At 45.2% G+C, this 20774-nt stretch overlaps 2 protein-coding genes across 12 annotated transcripts in view; one reads left to right on the top strand and one right to left on the bottom strand.

Moving 5' to 3' along the window:
- The window catches only part of LOC135920938 (uncharacterized), an 842780-nt gene that overhangs the window by 176730 nt on the left and 645276 nt on the right, over positions 1–20774 (top strand). The gene's annotated exons all lie outside the window — the stretch shown is intronic.
- The window catches only part of rsh (radish), a 171101-nt gene that overhangs the window by 22381 nt on the left and 127946 nt on the right, over positions 1–20774 (bottom strand). For all 3 annotated transcript variants that reach the window (XM_065455202.2, XM_065455199.2, XM_065455200.2), the window contains exons 8-10: positions 7487–7558; positions 4187–4273; positions 2544–2790 (exon numbers count right to left, since the gene is read on the bottom strand). In XM_065455202.2, coding sequence (XP_065311274.1) covers positions 2544–2790; positions 4187–4273; positions 7487–7558 — 406 coding nt within the window. The remainder of the gene's footprint in view (positions 1–2543; positions 2791–4186; positions 4274–7486; positions 7559–20774) is intronic.

The following is a 20774-nucleotide window of genomic DNA, read 5'->3' as shown; positions in this document are numbered from 1 at the left end:
AAAAGCCTGGATCCCGATATGAAATTTCCTATTCTGCGTGGAATTCCACGCCCTCATACATGCCTGATACACAGACTACGATTAGGCGTCGCCTTCACGCGCAAGTATTTGCACATTATTGGACGGACAGATTCCCCGGACTGTTCAGTGTGTGGCGCTGTAGAGACTATAGAACATGTGCTCGTGGTGTGCCCTGAGTATGCGCGAGAAAGACTGACATTGGCAGATACATTGAGACATTTCCACAATGGACCACTGTCGGAGGACCTCTTGCTAGGCGCGTGGCCACAGAGTTGGCAGACGACAGAGACAATGCGTGCACTTTCACGTTTCCTAGGTGACACGGGCCTGGACTCACGCCTGTGATACCAGTTGTGTAATGTGTCATTCACCTCGTTCCTCCCATTATCATCCATCATTGTGACCCCTTTTCTTCCCCTCTTCCCCCTCCCTTACGTAGAGTAGCAGGCCAGATCCTCCATTATCCGGCCGACCTCTCTACATTTTCCAATCATTAAAAAAAATACTTCTTAATGAAAAGCATGCGGGAGGATATAAAACAAGGCGGGTGGCGGAATTTCGGTGCATTTGCGGCCGTCGGTAAGGTTTTCAGGAATGCAAGCACAAAAGTGACCGAGGAGCTTGTTCATAATGTGTGAAAGTGTGAACAAGCACCTTCCTATAAGAAAAAAGAAAGAGAAGAGAACGAAAAAATTCGTTGATCACGAGGACGCGCATGTTTTACAGGTGCTACGATATACAAAATTGCTCGACTCGAAATAAACTGCGGTGAAGTCGGCCCATGGTGGTGTTTCTTCCGCCTTCACTCCTCTTCCGGCATCGTTGAATATGGCTCGTCCGGGAAGGAGCGTCACGTGATACTCTCCGGCCAATTTCCCTACGAAGTTGTAACACGCGGTGCTCCATCCCGAATCGAACGGAAGGCTTGCTGAGGCGGCAAGTCGGCGTTCGCCACAGGCGTATTAGGCACACTTGATCAGAGCCTGGCACCAATTTCACCTAATGGGCTCGGTCTCCTTGCCTCATGGGAGGCCTTTATCCCAAGGCAGCGTGAGCAGACGCTTGCAGCAAACGATACAACAACGGGAAGAAGACTGCAATATATATATATATATATATATATATATATATATATATATATATATATATATATATATATATATATATATATATATATATATATATATTATTATTATTATTATTATTATTATTATTATTATTATTATTATTATTATTATTATTACGCGCACAGACATGATGCAGCCCGCGTCAATCAATACCGATAACGCAAGCATGTATGCACGAATGCGCGCACAGTGCTTTCTCTTTAGACAATGCATAAAAACGAAGCGCATGCATGGCATGAACAAAAGGAGCCAACCAGTGTCTCAGCGCACTCTCATTCTGGGAGCATAAAAGCAGCGTTCTTTTTTTTTTGTCTTTTTCGCCGAGCCTCGCCCACTTCGCGTTTCTGACGTCTTCCTTCCCTCTCTTGTCCTGCGGCCGTCGTTAGGGAATGAATAATGAGTGATTAATTAAAGGCGATGTAATGATAGCGATAGCGAAGTATTAGACAACTACGCGAAGTAATGTTTGTAGTTTTATCGGCCATATAAATTAAAATAAACATTCACTTACTAATTTTACTAATTAAAGTTACCAGCATGACATCAGGTGCGGAAAGGCAAACATGAACAGATCTCACTCGATGACCCACGAACACTCGCTGTCACGAACAATGCTGGCATGAGGAAGATCGCCGGCAGCGCGGAGTGAACGCTTCGTGTTGCGTCAAGCTTCACTGGGTCTTAGTAACATCAGATAACGCGTCGTCCAACACTAGGCAAGCGAGAAGACAGCGCGCGTGAAGCCACCCGCAATCTCGGCTCGTCTTTAGGCTTTGCAGCTGCCGCAGATAACCTGCTAGTTTGTGGACTTGCGGAACGCGTATGCACTCAGCCGCGCGTACAGCCATGCGCAATCACGGCCGAGGTAGAACAGGATACGCGCGCTCTTCTCCCTTATAGCGCTCTTGGTCACGTGACCTCCAACACTGGGCACGCATCGAGCCACCATCCTTGACGGATCATCATGACTCACTTTCCCTCGCACCCACAGTGCACGGGGTGCGGTGGGATGTCATCGCGCTTGGACGTTATACGGAACATCATCCATGGCGACTACGAAGACGACGGCAAAAATTTGCTCGGAGTGTTCATGCAATTGCTATCTCAATAAAACAAGAACAACAAACGAGTGAACGAAAACGCTCGTGAACCGAGGAAGGAGCGGAGTGAACTTTTCAATGCCGGCGAGTGAACTTTGTTGCGCATATGGCGGGAAAATAAAAATGAAAGCTCTCTAAAGTAGCCTCCTACCTTTACACCTGTGCGCAGACGCACATGCACAAACACGCCGCAACAAATAAAGGGAGAGAAACACCCTTGAAACATCATGCAGTAGAATTGTCCCTGTATACTACACTATGTCGCCATGCATGCGCGGGCAAGAGGTTTGCGCACCCTGTCCTACGTTGAAGACGACGTCGCATAGCTGGCGCGTTCCCTGAAACATCTTAGCGAAGTCCCTAGCGAGCTGGTCGTATCCTTCGAACGGGTCGCGCACACTGTCCAGCAGCGGAGACGAGGGTCGCATGTGGCCGATGGGGCGCCACGATCCGCGCCGGTAAGGCTTCGGGATCTGGCCCGTTTCGGCGTGGTTCTGTAGGTTGGTCACCATGTCCTCCAACATCTGGCTGCGTGTCCGGTCCTGCGACGACAGCGGAAGGCGAGAAATATGTTTCTTCATTTTTGTATAGTGCACCCTAGCGCCTATCTTCTAAAATCTAAGCATATCTCCATATTCAGGCAACGTCTCCCCCTATTCAGTATGAATGAACCAAGGCAAATTACATTAAGGCAGGAGTAATGTAAGGATTCCATTACAATTCGATTCATTTGCGAGTTCTCGTCTGTGGTCCCAGTGGCGCTTTTCCTACGTTATCCCGCATCCATCAATTCTGAGCGATGGATGATAATAGAGGAACAAAATCGTGTGAAAATAATTTTTGTGTCACGCCACTTCGGTGCAAAACCACGCAAATATATCTTACCAATTTCACAGTCTCGTCGCTAATTTGTCGTAGCAGGTGACGCTAATTTGTCGAATGCCCCTATGACTATTACAATGCAGATCTCTTCGCTACGCGTGGACCGGGTGCGTAGTTCAGGATGCGTAGTCTACAAAGCTTTAAATGAACAGGCATAAATTCTGTCCGAAAGGAGTTGTCAGCTTCTCACTGGTTTTGCCTCTTTAACTTTATTGCCCGTAGTTAACCTAAAACTAATATTGCATGGTCCTCAAAGCCTCGCTAACAAAGAAAGTAACTCAACAAATAAGGGTATACACATTTCATATACCACTCGACTTACGCTGGCGTTTACCATGAGCATCGCATGAAGCTGTTCAGATAACACCCCAGAAAGGATATATAGAATGATTTGCAATTACTAAACGGCATTTCATAGGAACATATCTAGATAGAAAGAGCAGCCCCTTCAGCATCGTACAGCATTATCCCAGAAAAAAAAGGCAGCTTCTCATTAACAGGCAGAATTCTAGGGCGGAGCAGCGCTTTTCTTTAATTCTATACGTTTTAGTGCCACCATTATATGGAGGATTAAAAAAAAGAATCCGAAGAGAAAGTCGGAGAACAACTGCTCGATCCACGATTCCAATTACCTTTCGTGGAGGCGCATGCTATTCAACCGAGAGGTTACGCCAGGGTAAACAGGGCGAAAGCACACAAACCGAAAGGAAAGCAATTATACTGTGGAGTCAGCCACACTGCTTTTTGGCCATGACAGCTCTTCGTTCTCCGCGCCCATGACAACGTGCAGCATTCTTGCATGTTTAGCGAAATTTTAACTTTCCGTAACGCATTCCATCGGTTGGTCCTGGGTGCATTGCACTAGCCGCGCAAGACACCGACACACGACAGGGTGACAACAGCAACTGACGACCATATTCCTTTTGTCTCACTTCACATTCGGCGTGGTGGCGGCCGGGACGAAAAGGCTTGCTGCATGCCGTACACAGTTGAGCGATGCAGTAATCAAGACGCGGTACCTGTAAAGATCGCGAGGGATGCCGGGGTGTTTCTTACCTGCATTCTTGCAAACTTGGGCGCCGAGTAGCTTGTACGTTCCCCGTTAACGATCTTTGTGAGCAGCCACTCTCGAAACTGTACTCCCTGCGAGTGAGACGGATAAGCAGAGAGCGGGACGGGACAAAAAGGGTTGTGAGCAAGTACTGCCACACACTAGGGGAGCGCAGGGCATTTCTTTCATTAAGCCCCCAATTCGAGTAGCAGTCCACTCCTGCTGAACTTTAACTTGTAAGCTCAAGAGAAAGTACAAAGAAAAAATAACCGGTCGCTGCTGATAATAAGGAATTCGCGAGGGCAAAGTTAGAAGAGCGACCCAAACGTTTCGCATAGTTTCTCATCAGTGGTTGCCGGGTGCTTACGACGGCAGATTCAGTGGATTCCGATGACAGAAGGTATTTCTACAACTGCAATGACTGCTGGACCTTCAAAGTAAATTAAACTTTCGGCTCAAGATCGGATGTATTTAATAGAAGCTGAACTTCGGCCTAGTCGCCGCAGCTCACGGCATGCATCGTTGACGTCAGGATCAAGAGCGAAATAAGCGTGCATGTAGGGCTGGAGTAGTCGAAAATTGCAGCTTTGATGTTTTTGTAGCAGTGCGCTTGGAGAGAGCGAGAGAGATGTTGTCTCTAATGAAAGTTGGAGATGTTTGCCTGCCTGACACTGTCAAATGATTTCATTTACTTTTAGCGAATAGGTAAGCTGAAGAGAAACCCGTACGTACAGCCTCCGTCATACTAAACTGCAACACGCCTAGAGCACATTTCTTCTGCTGCGAAATCAGCTGGGTATTTATGGTTTGGGTGACTTGAATGTGCTGGCTTAATGCGTATTCCTTCCCAAGCATTCTATGTTTGCTCCTTACAGCCTTAGTTTATTAGGTATAAGGCGCTAGGTATGTCTTAACTGTTCAAGTTTAGTCTGACGGCGACTCTGTATCATAGAGAGTTTTGGATTAGGGGGAGGCAAGGATTGGGATCTCCTAATGCTTAGGGCCAGAGTACTGCGCATGCGCAGTACCGTGGCCCCAAGTGCTAGAGGGTCCCAACGCTTGCGTCGCCCTAATCTAAAGCTCTCTAATAACACCCCATCACTGGGCGGCTACCACGGTTGTCGTGGAGTCGGCCATCCAGCCCCGGATGGTACAAATATGATGGCTTTGTAACAGGAGAGTTGAAACATCATTGTTTTTCTCAGCTTGCAACCTAAGATGTCTGGAAAACGACAGAAGCCACGGCATGTATTCTTCGTCGCTCTGGACATAATGTTTTGAGCATTAAATGTGTGTGCAGCTGCTCTTAGCCGCATCACAATCGCCATTGTGTTTTTTAAAGGAGTTGCCATGTGCTTTGCTGAACCCTAGCGACTTATTTTACGTTTGTAGCTGTAGCTCCTCACGCTTTGCAGATTATATTGTTTGAGCATTCCTACTCGGGACAGGGATGCTATGTGACAGACCCATTAAATTGACTAATAAAAAAGAAAATAATATTCAGCCTGCAGCAGGTTAATACTATCCCGAAAAATGGGACGGGATATTTATGGACACGAAGAAGTTGGAGGTGAAGCGTCGCATTATTCATCGAACACTTTCATTCTCCTCTCACCAAACATTCATGGGGTGCCTCGTTGCTGCGACTGGTGTCTGTTGACGCTACCACATTTTTGCTGTTCATGAACCTAAATGATTCGACATCAGCGTGACGTGAAGATAACGCCAACCTAATGTGCTCAGTTTTGTCACGTGAGTTTCCCAATCTTTAGGGCACTGGTGTCCACCTCAAGTGATTTGCCTAAAAGTGGTCTGGCAACAACATGGTCCTGACAGAAAAATCAGGTATTTAACAATATCAGCGAGACTCTGGAAATGTTTTCTGTCCCGAATCTTGGACTCTTATTAAGGGAAGGTTGATGGTCTGCTTGTTGCCGTACTAATTGTAGAGAGAGAAAGAGAGAACAGAGGCAAAAAAAAAAAAGATGCAGGCGAACCCCCTTCCCACGATGTCTGTCGTAATGATTCGGTTAGCATTCAAACAATGTAGCGACACAGCGTACTCGTGAAGTCACCATTTATTTAAAATCTGTAGTGGTCATTCATATACTTTCGCTGCTTCGGCTATATGCGACGAACACTCATCTCCGGAATCAGGCCGCTTTGCTATGGAACTCCCTCGATAAGATCGCTCATGAGCATGGCGGCATGACGAGGACGCAGTGACAACGATGGAATCACGGAAAAGGAATGACATTAATGCAACGACAGCATGACATGGATGAGATGCATAGATGACGTTTCTGAAATCAGGACGATGGCAAGACAACAGCGTGATGATGGCGTTATCACGACCATGGTATGACGATGGCATGACAGGAGTCGGATGACGAAGTTATAACGACGACGATGGAAGGGCGACGATGACATCGCGATGAGAGTATTGCAACGAATGCATGGCGACGACTGTATGACGATGACGATGACGTAATGACGACGATGGCATGGTAGCGGTATGGGGCAAGGGGATGACGATGAGTGAGTGACGACTACGCTGTGACGACTGTATCCCGAAGTTTGTATGACGGTGTTGATGTAACGATGACGGTATGACGAGAGCCGGATGGTGAAGCTGAAGTGATGACATGGAGTGACCATGACGTCATCACGATGACGGTATGACAACGAATGACTGACGACTGCATGACGACGATGGACCGGCCACGACGGCGTCGCGACCACGAGCTCATACCTACTGGCCCAAGCTGTTAGATAACTTGGGCGACTGCTTTGGCGTAAGCTATCTAGCTATAGATAGATAGATAGATAGATAGATAGATAGATAGATAGATAGATAGATAGATAGATAGATAGATAGATAGATAGATAGATAGATAGATAGATAGATAGATAGATAGATAGATAGGTAGACTGGCTCAAATCGCCTAAAATAGGGAACGACGCGAATCGCATTAATATAAAATTTTGTGCCAGGAAGAACTTGGACAAATTCTACACTTTCACAAAAAGATGTATATAGAAGTTGCAGTAAAGAACAACAGCAGCAAAGAACAACGCTCTCTCATAATGCTTTTTTCGATTTATAGCTCTGTTCAGTTTAAACTTAATTCTTCGAAACGACAAGCGCGCGCTCAAAGAAGCAGAGCTTAATTTTTGAAGGCGCTCCTGAAGGGGCTGCGATTATTTAATTTGAAAATTCTATGTACGAAGACAATTTAAGAACATACAGCTTCTCAAACATCATGATATTAGAACTATACGTATAGAAACATAGAACAACTCACTTTGGGAAAGACTGATCGATGCCACAGGTACGGCTTGAAGGCGCCCACCTCATCTCTGGACACCACGGACACCTGAAGCACAGGGGAAAAACGCAATTTTGTAACCTTTCAACAAAGATTGCATGAGCGTGCAGTAATCCGCATTTACCGTATCAATATAAACTATATGCTGCTTTCTCGACAGTGTATGAAATGGCCGAACTGCAACGCGTGCATAGACTCTGCTACAACACTCCCATAAAATATCCCGTGCAACTTGTTTCAGAGCTTAAAAAAATCGGTAGAGCTTAAAAAGAAACGCGAGGACCTCTACGTGTATTTAGCAGACTTGAGTTTTGAAGCGGTCAGCGTTTAGCTAAAGATTAGCTCACTACTCACTTATTAAACTACTTGGTCATCTCATTAATTTGTAACCTGATGGATATGACGTCATTTCTGAAGACCTGCCATTCAGCAATCGAATGATGCACGAGACCATGGTCCCAAGATCTTCTTCAGTGATAAAGGTTTCCAGTCTGTCTAGTTTTAGGTCGTGCGGAGGGCAACTATCTTATCTTCACGGATGCGCAGTAAGATAGGTGTTTTGCCCGCCGTGGTTGCTTAGTGTCTATGGTGTTGGGCAGCTAAGCGCGAGGTCGCGGGATCGAATCCCGGCCACGGCGGCCGCATTTCGATGGGGACGAAATGCGAAAACACCTGTGTACTTAGATTTAAGAGCACGTTAAAGAACCCCAGGTGGTCGAAATTTCCGGAGTCCACCACTACGGCGTGCTTCGTAATCAGAAAGTACTTTTGGCACTTCAAACCCCATAATTTCATTTTAAGATAGGTGTCTTACAGTTTCTTCACAACCACAGGTATTGCAACCTGCTCCATCAGTCATTCCTATCAAGCGTGAGTATGCATTTTTGAATGCAACGCCCAAGTGCCTCTTTAAAGTTTTTAAGCTACTGATCACGTGGCTGAATCTGTCGTATCAGAGCCGCGTATCAGGCCCACTTCGATATGTTCGTTGCTTCAATGCTGCTGAGGTTTGGAGAGCCAGACATGTTACTCGGAGCCATGCCGCGTTGCCTGGCCCCAAATTTCCCTGACTGGCTTCGAAACTTTTGACAAAGAGTGCAGATCTTCGAACGTGCAGCCGGCGCTCGCCGTTCGGCATCGCCACGACGCGGTTCGTTAACTGGGCCGCGTCTCATCTCGACTCTTCGACGATGGGCGATCGACGTGCACAGCTGTGCGCCGAAGCGGCTTCGCATAGTCCCGCTGGGCCCCGTGTCCCACTTTCGTGTCGACGCAGCCACGAGTTCTGGCTGCATTGCCGAAAGCCTGGTGTACGCGTCCGTTCAATACATGACGTACACGGGCAGCATGTGGACGAATGCACTGTCAACAAACGCTGAGGGCTATATTTAATCACAGCGGCCTTATTTCGACATCCCTGAGGGAGCGAGTCCCTTCTTCGTCTCACGTATTCCACCTGCTCGCGGGCATGCCCCCTCAAGCCGTGAGCCAATATGCAGAAAAAGACGAGGGAGACTTGTTCTCATTGTTTAAGGTCACGAAATTAAAAATATGATTGCTCGATGGGCCGCGTTTCCTTCGTTGGCAGCCATGGGCCGTAGCAGATAACAGGAAGGTGATCACGAGCTAACGGTTAGTACTGAACACGTTCGAGAGAGGGCCAGTAAGCTTGGTCATTACTACATTTTTCCGCGTATGTATCTGCTTGCAGTACTATTCATATTTATTGAGTGCTTGCGCAGATAAAGCTTTAGTTGCGAGTCGGCGCTTCTTTTATGGTCACTATATTGCCCGTGTTCTTTTCTTGCTGTACCTTTTGCCACGAACACGTACCAACTCGCCAAATTATCCGTTTATATGGTCCAGTAAGCAAGACCCATATTCTTAGTATCATTGTTGTTTCTATATAAATTGCAATAGAAACGCGAACACGAAGCAGTCAAGCCATGAATGAGGGTGCGGAGTGTAGGCAACTCCAGTTTCAGTTTTAGCGTGGCATTAGTATGCTTACATGACTGGACTTTGTGTGTTCATGAATTCGAGTTGTCTTTCACGTCTAGTGTGACATTGGTGTACTTATGTGGCCGGAATTTGTGTTGTTATGATTTCCCTATTTTTGTTAGGATTTATTCTGTATTTTTAAATTCCTATGTGAAAAGGAGTAGCCAGCGATACTTAAAGGCGACATCTCCTAAATACCACATAATAAAAGAAAAATGCGGACACTGGATCAAAATCTTCCTCTTAGATACTATTCTCGAGTCCAGCCAGTTACACGAAGTATGGAGAGAGAGAGAGAGAGAGCAGCTGGATGTCATTTCGAGGACGATTGCACAATTCTTATTTGAGTGCAATGATCCTTGGTAAGTGAAAAAGATAGTATTATATTCATTTACAGAGCACCTGACTAAAGAAATCAACAGGTTTGTCATCGCGTTTGTTTAACACGCCCAACCTATTGACTCCACAAGTATGACGTGCAGCTATATACGCTTTACATACGCTTTACAGTTTTGCATATACAAGGGTTGTTCAATAGAGACTGAGACTAATGCTCCGAAACCTTGATTTCTGAAAATTATTGATCGGCACTTTTATTCCTTCTTACGGTTCGCAGTAAGTGAAACGCACGCATCGCATTGTTTCGGGCAAGCCTGAATAACACGAGTGCAACCACCTTTTGCCACGTTCTTGAAAATCGCCTCCAGTTTATTACTACGCTTGATTCCACGTCTCGTTCAATGTCAATGCAACCCCCCCCCCCCCTCTTCTTTTTTTTTTAGCGTTCTCGGAAGCATTGCAACGATACTCTCATTAGTTCTCCAGTCCAGATGCTGCATTCTCCGGCTTCTTTACGTACCTCATGGTAAAAAGGAAGGCATTGGTTCGACACGAAACGTGGCGCAATTGAGACATTGGAGGCAATACTTAAGAAGGTGGCAAAAAAAAAAAGGGCTTCGCTTATGCTATCTAGGGCTGTTAGAAATGGTGACACGAGTGCATTTTAACTTACTGGGGAGAAAGGAATAAAAGTGTCGAACATCAATTTCTTGAAACAAAGATTTTAGAGCATCAGTATTTCTTAAACAACCTCCGTATATTCTTCGCAGCACGCTTCATGCATGCTAAAGGGACGAGCAGCACCTATGCACATTCAAGATGCTAGTTTCGTGGCGTGTTCGTAGTCTCCGCTTTAATTATGGGATTTTGGGTGCGGAAAGCACGATCTGATTATGAGGCATGCCATAGCGGGAAAGTTCCGGAATAATGTGGACCACCTGGGCTTCTTTGACTTGCACTTAAATCTAAGTACACGGGTGTTTTCGGTCTCTGCTTTATGAAGCTGTCCATTAGATTTGGTCCTCAGGGTAGTGGTTAGATGCAAACATGCTCATTAGTTTGAAGCCATGTTTTCTTTATTATTTCGCCCTTTCTATAATTTGCCGCCGAAATTTGGCAAATTAGTTGATTCCCCCCCCAGCATTCGCACGTTAGGAAATGCTCATAAGTGCCCAACGATAGTCGGATAATAATAATAATAATAATAATAATAATAATAATAATAATAATAATAATAATAATAATAATAATAATAATAATAATAATAATAATAATAATATAATAATAAATCTTTTATTGCACATAACGTATACAGGGCAATGAAACGGGCCTGTCAAAGCCTCTAGTGGCTTGAGGGACTTGGCCCGGCAAAGTCGGCAGACGGACGTGCAGTAAAACATAAAATAAGAACATAATATAAACACAATATATCAACACAATAACTAACATGAAATCAATAGTGACCAAGGTGCAAAAAGTTAGGAAAAGTAACATGAACAAGAAATGAAAAATAAAGAGCAAGGAACAGTATTTTACCAATTCGTGCCTGGTCATGAACATTTTTCAGGCATATAGGAACCGTGTTACAATGAGTGAATCATGATTTTTAGCATTTTTTTTGATGTTGCGGAAAACATTTCCTCTGGTAAGTCATTAAAAATTTGGGGAACATAAACACAGCGCCTGGCTTCCCCATGCCTTGTTGAAGAGCGCGGCACCTTAAAACGAATGGAACTACGCAGGTTTCGGGAGGCTGCATGACGTGTTTTGAAATTGCTGTCCCAGAAATGTTGCACCACTACAGTCTGTAGAAAGAGTGTTCGAAAGCATGGAAGACCAAGGGCTGTGAAAATATTATCAGACACAGAAAAGGGGGCGTTATATGCTATGTTTCTTAGTATGTTTCTTAATAAAGTGTCAACTCTGTTTTGCCATCTGGCTGAGCAAAAAGCAAAAACGGTAATCCCATATCTGAGAATACTGTACACCAGAGCATGCGCAATATTTTTTTTTATGTGAAAAGGAACAATGGATTTTATATGGAAAAACAACCAGGCCGCGCTCCGAAGCTTACCACAAACATGTGATAACTGGCTGTGCCAAGACATATCACTGTCGAAGAAGACACCCAAGTATTTTACCGAATTTACATAGGTGACAGGCACGCACCGACAGGGATAACAGCCGTGAACATGTAGAAAAACGGGCGCATCTATAGCTGTTAGTTTTAGTGGGGATCTGAAGCAAACGAGTTTAGTTTTAATTGGGTTAACCCCCAAGCAGTTATTAGTGAACCAAGTCATTGTTTTGTGTATATTAATCTGGAGATTAGTAATGGCCATGTTGTAAGAAAAGTGCTTGGAAAGCAAAACAGTGTCATCGGCATATTGAAATAATACACCTTTGGAAATAACGTGAGATAAGTCATTAACGAACAAATTGAAAAGAAGAGGTGATAATATGGAGCCCTGCGGAACCCCGGCCTTCATTGGAAGTTGACTACTTACATTTGTCATCCCGTCTAAAACAACCACTTGTGAAAGACCGGAAAGGTAATTCTTGAGCACATCATAAAACGGACCTCTGACGCCTATGGAGTATAGTTTGTCTAATAAAATACCATGATGAACTGTTTCAAAAGCTTTAGAAATGTCTAAAAATAAAGCAACACTAAACATATTTTGATCGAAAGCTGAAAAAAAGTTCATCGGAGAACTCTTCCAGAAGAGCTACAGTACCACGACCAGGAACGAAACCAAACTGGCGGGTTGACAAAATGGAAAATTTTTCAACAAAGGATGTCATAGATCTCAAAAGAAATTTCTCGATTATATGGGAAAGTATAGGCAAGATCGAGATGGGTCGATAGTTTTTCATGTCGTCTTTTTGTCCTCCTTTAAAGAGCGGTTTAACTAAAGCAGTTTTAAGTTCATCCGGGAAAAACGCAGTGCGCAGAAAACCATTTAGCATGAAGATCAGCACATCAGACAGTGCCTCGAAGTTTCTTTGGAGCAAATTTGCTGACAAGCCGTCAATACCAGGAGGTTTATTCCGCTTGAAGCTAACGATTATATCACGCAGTTCTTCTTTGGTAATGCTGGCTAGAAAAGCAGACGCAGAGTTTGATTCTTGCAACGTGTATTGGTATGCCTGACTGGAAGATGATTTCTCTGAGGCCAGTGCAAAAAAACGATTAAAACTATTTGCGACTTCAACGCAATCTCCCGGAAAGAAAGAAAGCGGGGAGGTACTTGCAGAATTTTTGCCACGAAGGTGGTTTATCAATGACCACGTTTTAGCGGCATTCCTTGACGACTGGCGAAATTCTTGAGAAAAGTACTGGCGCTTCGTGGACCTTAGCAGAGCGACCACCCTATTTCTTGCGGCTTTATACTGCAGTCGTAAGGCTTTATTTTTTGGTACCCGTTTGCACCGTCTCCAAAGTATGTCTCTGTATGAAATGGCACGGATTACGTCGGGGGTCAACCAGTTATATTCTCTTCGGCGCTTTTTTATTACGACGCGTTTAGAATTGTTCTCAAACTTCCTTATTTGGTCGCAGAGGATACTATAGACCTTCTCCGGTGAATTAGACTCAGTTATAGCTAACCAGTTAAAATTGCTAATTAAGCTATCTAAGACTTCATGGTCCGTTATTGTAATATAGATGAGGTTATTTGGAAAATAATAATAATAATAATAATAATGATAATAATAAATCAAAGGTATTTCTTAAAGTGCCCAGGAACAACCTCGAGGGTCTTGGTGCTGGCGCACTCGGCAAAACAATGCACAGGAAACAGCGCACGCCCATACACACATGCGCACGCGCGCATACGTAAAAAGAATAATAATAATAATTTCGCCAATACAGATTTTAATAGAGCATAAAATGTGTACACGAAGAGAATAGAAAACAAAAGTGGGGCAACAGAAAAATGGATTACAGAATGATGGAGCACACAGCAGAAATGAGAGCTTTTGTTCAGTCATTGAAATATTCCTGTAACTCCTTTCAGGAATATATTAAAATTAGGATTGAAGATATCCAGGGCAATCTGAATAAGCGTGATATATCGCCTGCACTCTAGATAGAGGGTCACAAAAGTCTGAAGGCTGAAAGGCGCGCTGTTTCTTTGTGCCTTTCTGCGGGAAGTGCCACTTAAATGTTTTTCTACAAATTTCTTTCGGCGTCCAAAGTGTCCTTCAGCTGACCGAGTAAGAGTACAATCAACGTAGCAAACAAAAAGAAAAGAATGTTTGCCGGCACCGTTGCCAGGAAACTTGCAACAAAAGCCAAATGACGCAAAGAGAAAGACCAGTGGTAATTACGGCGCACCTCTCTGGGTTTCCGGACTTATGATTTAAACCGCGTTCACGACATTACGAAGTGTTGTTCAGGAGCTCACTAGACCGCACGTTCTCCCTCTTCGAGGCGCGAAGTGCAACTGACGATATATATATATATATATATATATATATATATATATATATATATATATATATATATATATATATATATATATATATATATATATAGAGCTTTGATGCTTCAGATGAACACACTAAAAGAATGTTGATAGTAACTTTAGCTTAAGCTAAAGAGGACGAAGGGGAACGCCTGCCCGCTCACGAGACATTCATTATATTACTTGACATTTTCATTCTGATGCTTTACTACTTCCTATTACTTGTTTTCTCTTAGCCAAGGTGGTGAATTCGATGCCCTAACCAACTGCGCATTAATTAACACTAAAGGTCCTGGGTTCAACTCTCGACCTTCACGATGTCAACCCAACTGGGAGATATGGCCGGTTCGGCCATATCTTCAAATGGGTTCCATCCCCCACCAGAGGTGGAGAATTCGACTCCCACTAAACGTTATTGGTACGAGTGCCTTAATTAACTCTATCTTAGGGGAAAGAGAAAAGCAGAAGGCAGGGAGGTTAACCAGGATAACGTCCGGTTGGCTGCCCTACACCGGGGGAATGGGAAAGGGGAAAACAAAGATGACAGGGAGAGAGAAGAGGGAAGGAAAAAAGGAAATTAGCGGTGAGTTCGCTCACGCGTGTGGTCTTACAGAAATTGCATTAATAGTCACAGATGTTTGCACAAGCCTGTCGTCCTCAAGAAGCACAAAAGCGCATTTGCCGCTTTATGGGCCGACAGGCGATGGGGGCGGTGTTCCAGCAGCACCTGCACAAAAAGCGGCCGATTGTCCAGTTTTCGGAAAGATTTGGCAAGTTCTTGTCTTTTTGGGGCATATCGTGGACAGTGGCACAGCAGGTGGTCGATGTTTTCTTCAGTGCCGCAGACCTCACATGCTACACTGTCAGTCATACCAATTAATGTAGAGTACGCCTTTATGAAGGCAACTCCTAACCAAAGGCGACAGAGAAGCGCTGCTTCACGTCGAGGAAGTCCGAGGGGAGGTCGGAGTTGCAGTGAGGGGTTTAATCGATGCAGCCATGTAAGTCGTAAGTTTGGCGAGTTCCACTCGGTAAGTGAGAAACTGCGTGCCAGGTGTCGAAGCTGCCTTGCGGCGTCAGTCCTCGAAAGCGGAATTGGAACGATGTGCTCTTGTTGATGTGCTGTGCGAGTAGCGTTATCGGCGGAATCATTGCCACTGATTCCCCAATGGCGAGGTGCCCATTGAAAAACAACCTCGTGACCTTTTTGTTGGAAGTGACGGTGAAGTTTCACGATTTCGTATGTCAATTGGTCATGACATACATGTCGGAGAACTGACTGCGTGCACTGTAATGCCCGTTTTGAATCACAGAACTAGGTCTTTAGTTTTTTCAGAATCAATGGATTCCAGTGCACGATGCAGAGCCATTAGTTCTGCCGCCGTTGAGGTCGTGACATGCGATGTTTTGAACCGCAGTGTCATTCCTCGCGTTGGTATAACCACTTCACCACCAGAACTGGACGACGTAATCGATCCGTTGGTATAGATGTGTACGTGGTTGCTGTACTTTTCATGCAGAAGTAAGCTCAGCTGTTTTAGAGCAGGGGCCGGTAGATCATTCTTCTTCTGTGGTCCTGGAATCATTATATGTACATGTATACGGCTCAAACACCATGGAGGGAACACTGGCTTGTCTGCAGGTGCGTACCCTGAAGTGAATGACGCACGATGTGCACTGACAGTAGCGCTAAATGTCGGGCAGGGCCTTGCAGCAGTGAGGCTCGCCAGGTGGTGGGAAAGGGTCCTAGAATAATGTCTGAGATGCATACGCATTGTCTTAATGGTAATGTGCGTCGTGATTAGGTAATCCTGGGCAATGGCAATGGTTTCAGCCGTGGGTGCACTGCGTGGTAAGCCACGACATATCTTAAGCGCCCGGACTTGAATGCTATGAATCGTACGCAGCTTATTCTTGCACGTGTTGGATATTGCAGGCAGGCTGTACCACAAGAATCCGACGAACAACGCCATGTACAGCTGTAACATAGCGTGTGTAGATACTCCCCAACTTTTTCCTGCAAGGAACCTGAACAGGTGACAGATACCAGTCAGCCGCTTTTTCACGTAATTCACGTGCGGAGTCCAGGGCAATTACGACTCCCAAGAACCTGTGACTTATGCTGCATGGTATAAGTTTTACGTTAATAGATATGCCGTAAGCAGACGTTGACTTCCTCGTGAATGCCACCATTACGCACTTTCCGCATGAAATTTCAAGTCCTTGTTGACGAAGGTAGCAAGATGTCATTGTGGCTGCCTTCTGAAGCCGAGCGCGAAGCTGAAGTCGTGTTACGCCTGATGCCCTGATGCAGATGTCGTCCGCATAGATGAAAAGTAGTACGGTGCTTGTCAAGTTGTCAACTAACCCACTGAGGGTCAGATTGAAAAGCGTCGGGCTAAGCCCTCCGCCTTGAGGGATTCCTCGGCTACCGTAATGCTCGGATGCCGGGCCATTTTCTGCGTGCACGTAGAATGGTCTCCTCTGTAAGTAGCTGCACACCCACATATATATCTTGCCACCAATTCCGACGGCTTCTAACGCGCTAAGGATGTCTCTATGGGTGACATTATCATAAGCCCCTTTAACATCTAGAAACAGAGCAGCAGGTAGTCGTTTACAGGCCTTTTGGTGTTGCACAAATGTTACCAAGTCAACAACGTTGTCTGTTGACGAACGGCCACGCCTGAATCCGGCCATAGCGTTTGGGTAGATTTCATAGTTCTTCAAGTACCATTCCAGACGTGTTAAAATCATTCTTTCCATGGTTTTTCCGACACAGCTGGCAAGTGCGATCGGACAGTATTAGCTTAGTTAGGTGTGCCGTAATTGACTTTGCCTTAATTAACACCACAGGTCGTGGATGCGACTCCCACCGAAGGACGTGGGTTCGAATGCCTTAATTAACTATATCTGAATTACTGCCCCTAATTCACTTTGCTGCAATTAACAACAAAGGTCAGGGGTTTGAGTCTGACCGAAGATCCTCACTTTTGGTGCCATGAATTTTGGTGCCATAACGCCGGACGGCCAAATTATCGTCCCATGAGTCGTCTAAATCTTTCGCCTTAACAAAAGAAGAAGAAAAGAAGACAGTACTAAATGTGAAGCTGTGTGAGTGTGTTTCTAAGTTTTCAAAGAGTGGGCTTCGTAAGGCTGCGTGTCGTCGTGCACGGGGGTTGCGTGTCCGACCGAGGTGCGAGACACGGTGCCGTTCCTTCCCTACAGCCGTGACATGTTCTTGTTCGGGTGAGCGAACACCGTCAAAGCCCGCCTTTCTACGCAAAGGCGGCTCAGAAATGCGCATGCGTCGGCCTTGTTTGCTTGCGCAGAGCGCACCGCCGAGACGGGGGACGCAAATGCAGCACTCGACGAACTGAAAGGCAGCCTCCTTCACGTCCTTTTGCGCTTCGTTTCTGCCTCCTTTCTGCTCCCTGTTTGCTCACGTTCGCGGAGAGCCTTTCAATACAGCCACTTCTGGATAGAAGCGGTTGCCTGGCCTTCTTCTTCTGTTGTGGAAACGGCCAGCCTGCTTGGCCTTGCTGGCCCAGACACGACGCATCAGCGGAAAGAAGCAATGGAGTAATGGCAACCGTAGTTCATGAACGGATCCTTTTAGTATGTCACTGATTCTGCAGCCGAATGCACCGTTCGGCTGTCTGTTAGAAGGAACACGCCAGTATGTGGCTTTCGCTCTGCAGGCACTCCAGTAGCCAGTGACGGCTGAAGCTACTGCACATGAATGTGGAACGGGGTGAGCCCCACCGCGTACAAGTTGCCTTCTTCTAAAGCTGGATGCTTCCACAATTGTCCGATGGGAAATGGTCATTGATTCTGTTCCTTCTAAGAGGGAACCATACTGCATATCTATATAGTGTTCTTGTGTCGTCGGTCGCGGTGATATTGAGAAAAAAAAAGAAAGCACAGCTCGTCGCCCTGATGTATACAACGAATAAATATTACCGATAGCTGCAGGAAATACGCCACTGTGAATCAGCCGTATGTATCTCTACATCGTTTTCTGCTGTCGTGTTTTTTCTTCTTTTTTCCTCTTTCTTTTTGCCAACATAGTTTGGGACAGCAGGATATTAAAAAATCCATTTGGCGCAGAACCTTTGAAAAAGTTATTTCATGATTCTCGGGGTATTAGGGACGCTGTTCGATGCCTTTTGTGATAACTCAGGTGGACTGATTTGTCTTCGGTGATGTTCATTGCTTATTACTCTGTGCACGCACTGTCATTCGTATGAGCTCACTAAACCACGATTGTACACGCAAAACTTAGGCACCTGTCATCAAATATGACGCTATTTAATGGGCTTTGTTAACTTTGATGCGTAAGGCGTGCTTAAAGGTATGCTTCTTTTAAATAGTGATGATTCTCTCGTAGCCATTATAGCACACAATGTACAATGCCGCATGCCGATACGAATCCAGTAATACGAGGTGAAGTTGAGGCGCAACGTAACAAACCTACGAAGCCGTAGAATTCTAAAATTGCTGCCATCTATACGACAGTGATTCATGCCGACGATATTCCAATCGAAGCACAGTGCAAGAAAAATCGTTTAGAAAGCTTTCTGTGCAGCTGAACAAAACCCAGAAGCAAAATTAATCTGTACCTCCCTACTACAGAGCCCCCTCATAGACTCCACGTTGCTTTGCGACGTCGAACACGCCGTTTCTCTAGATGAACTAGGGAGAGTGTACTTTTCTATGAAAAATTTCTTCATCAATCATGTACTAGTCACCACTTTACGGTAATCTTTCAATATACACAATAAATATTTATGTTAACAAAGGAAGACACTGGCAGAACCACCCCGGCATAACAGAACCGAGAACAGAATACAGTGGCGAAAAAGTATATGCACGCTGTAGACACACAAAAGCTCACACGCAGACACGCAAGATAGTTAATAGGGACGTTTAGCGTGTCCGGTATCCGGGCAAGCGCGGGCGGTTTCCCGGTTTAGCGGGGGCGTCAAGGTGAGCGGCCCGATCGGTGGCGCCAGCTGGTGGCGCAAAGCTCAACCACACAAATACAGAGCTAATTACTGTATTCTGCTTAGCTGCTGGGGTAAATTTTCGACAGTGGCGTAATCGTGTTCACAATTACGCCGCTGCCAAAAATTTGCACGAGTGGCGAAGCAGGATATGGTGAGTTACGGCAGTTTTAGCTATGCGTTTGTCTGGTTGAGCTCTACAACACCAGGCGGCTTCACCGCTCCTGTTTACGCCCCGACCATGCGGTAATCCGCCCAAACCGCTCCCGTTTACCGGAATAGCGTACAAGCTAAAGGTCTCTATTGTTTTTGAAGCAAGCTACCGTCTCAGCTAGATAGCTTCATCGCTTTTCCCTACACGGCCACAATCTTCCAATCGTTCTTTAACAAATATGCCTTTGAGAGATGAATGAATTAAACTTTACAATAGAGAAGTACGTTCTGAAAAAAAAAGGAAGACGTACAAACTAACTTGGCGATTTTCTTTCTATTGCGTGAAATTGTTGCATCTTGCCGCTAAGAACTACCAACGCCACTTTACACTGCTGTAAAGGCAATATATTTCACGCGCCAAAGATGAATTAAAAAGAAAGGGTAAAATAAAACCTCTTCCACGGCTGTCGACGTACTACGTACTATATATAGCGCTATGTACCGTCGCATTCAATGTGAGCTGGAACGCGGTGCCCGTTGTCGAAAGGGCTTCAATACTGCACGGTTGCGCCTGCACACTAAAAATTTTTTAAAATAAATGTAAGCCACTGGAATGGTGTTCTATTCTCCAAATTTTATTACGTCGACGCCGACATGCAATTTTGGGGCCCCTACTACCATAGGTGCATTGTCGCAGCTCATACTGAACGCGACTATACGTTCGAACGTTTAGCTGTACTTAGAGTTTGAATGTTATAGCGGTGACAGTATAAAAGCAAAGAGAGCTACTTACGCAGAAAAGTACCAAGCTGCCTTCCTCAATTCGCAGTTGATGGAAATGTGAAGGTGTGCACGTCTTTAAGATATAGTAATCACAGTGTGGTTTGTGTTTTGATATTGCCTCTGTGAGTAAATAATTATTGGACGGAAAGCGACAACAAAACATTAACTGGCCTGTAATCACCATTTTGTAGATTTTTTTTTTGCACAACGCCATAGTTTGGCAACTGTGTATGGTGGGAAACCCAACTTGGTGTTCTGGGGCTCACGGTAATGAAGCCCGTACTACTGACTACAACAGTACTATACCACATGCGCAAGTGGCCGACAACGCCGCCTGTCGCCAAGGCTGCGAAGCGTAGGCGGGCTCAGGCGAGCCCTGCTCCCGTCAGCGCCTATGCGCATGCTGTCGTGTTTGCGTTCTTGATCGTGATGTAACACTTCTCTCAGCCTTCAACGATGTCTTGAAACAACTGTTGCGTAGTTGGATGCCTTAAAACGTACATAAAGCTCGTC

The sequence above is a fragment of the Dermacentor albipictus genome, chromosome 4, assembly GCF_038994185.2.
Source record: "Dermacentor albipictus isolate Rhodes 1998 colony chromosome 4, USDA_Dalb.pri_finalv2, whole genome shotgun sequence".
Classification (NCBI taxonomy): Eukaryota; Metazoa; Arthropoda; class Arachnida; order Ixodida; family Ixodidae; genus Dermacentor; species Dermacentor albipictus.
The sequence above is the reverse complement of the archived record's forward strand: the minus strand, read 5'-3'. Positions and strand labels throughout refer to the sequence as shown.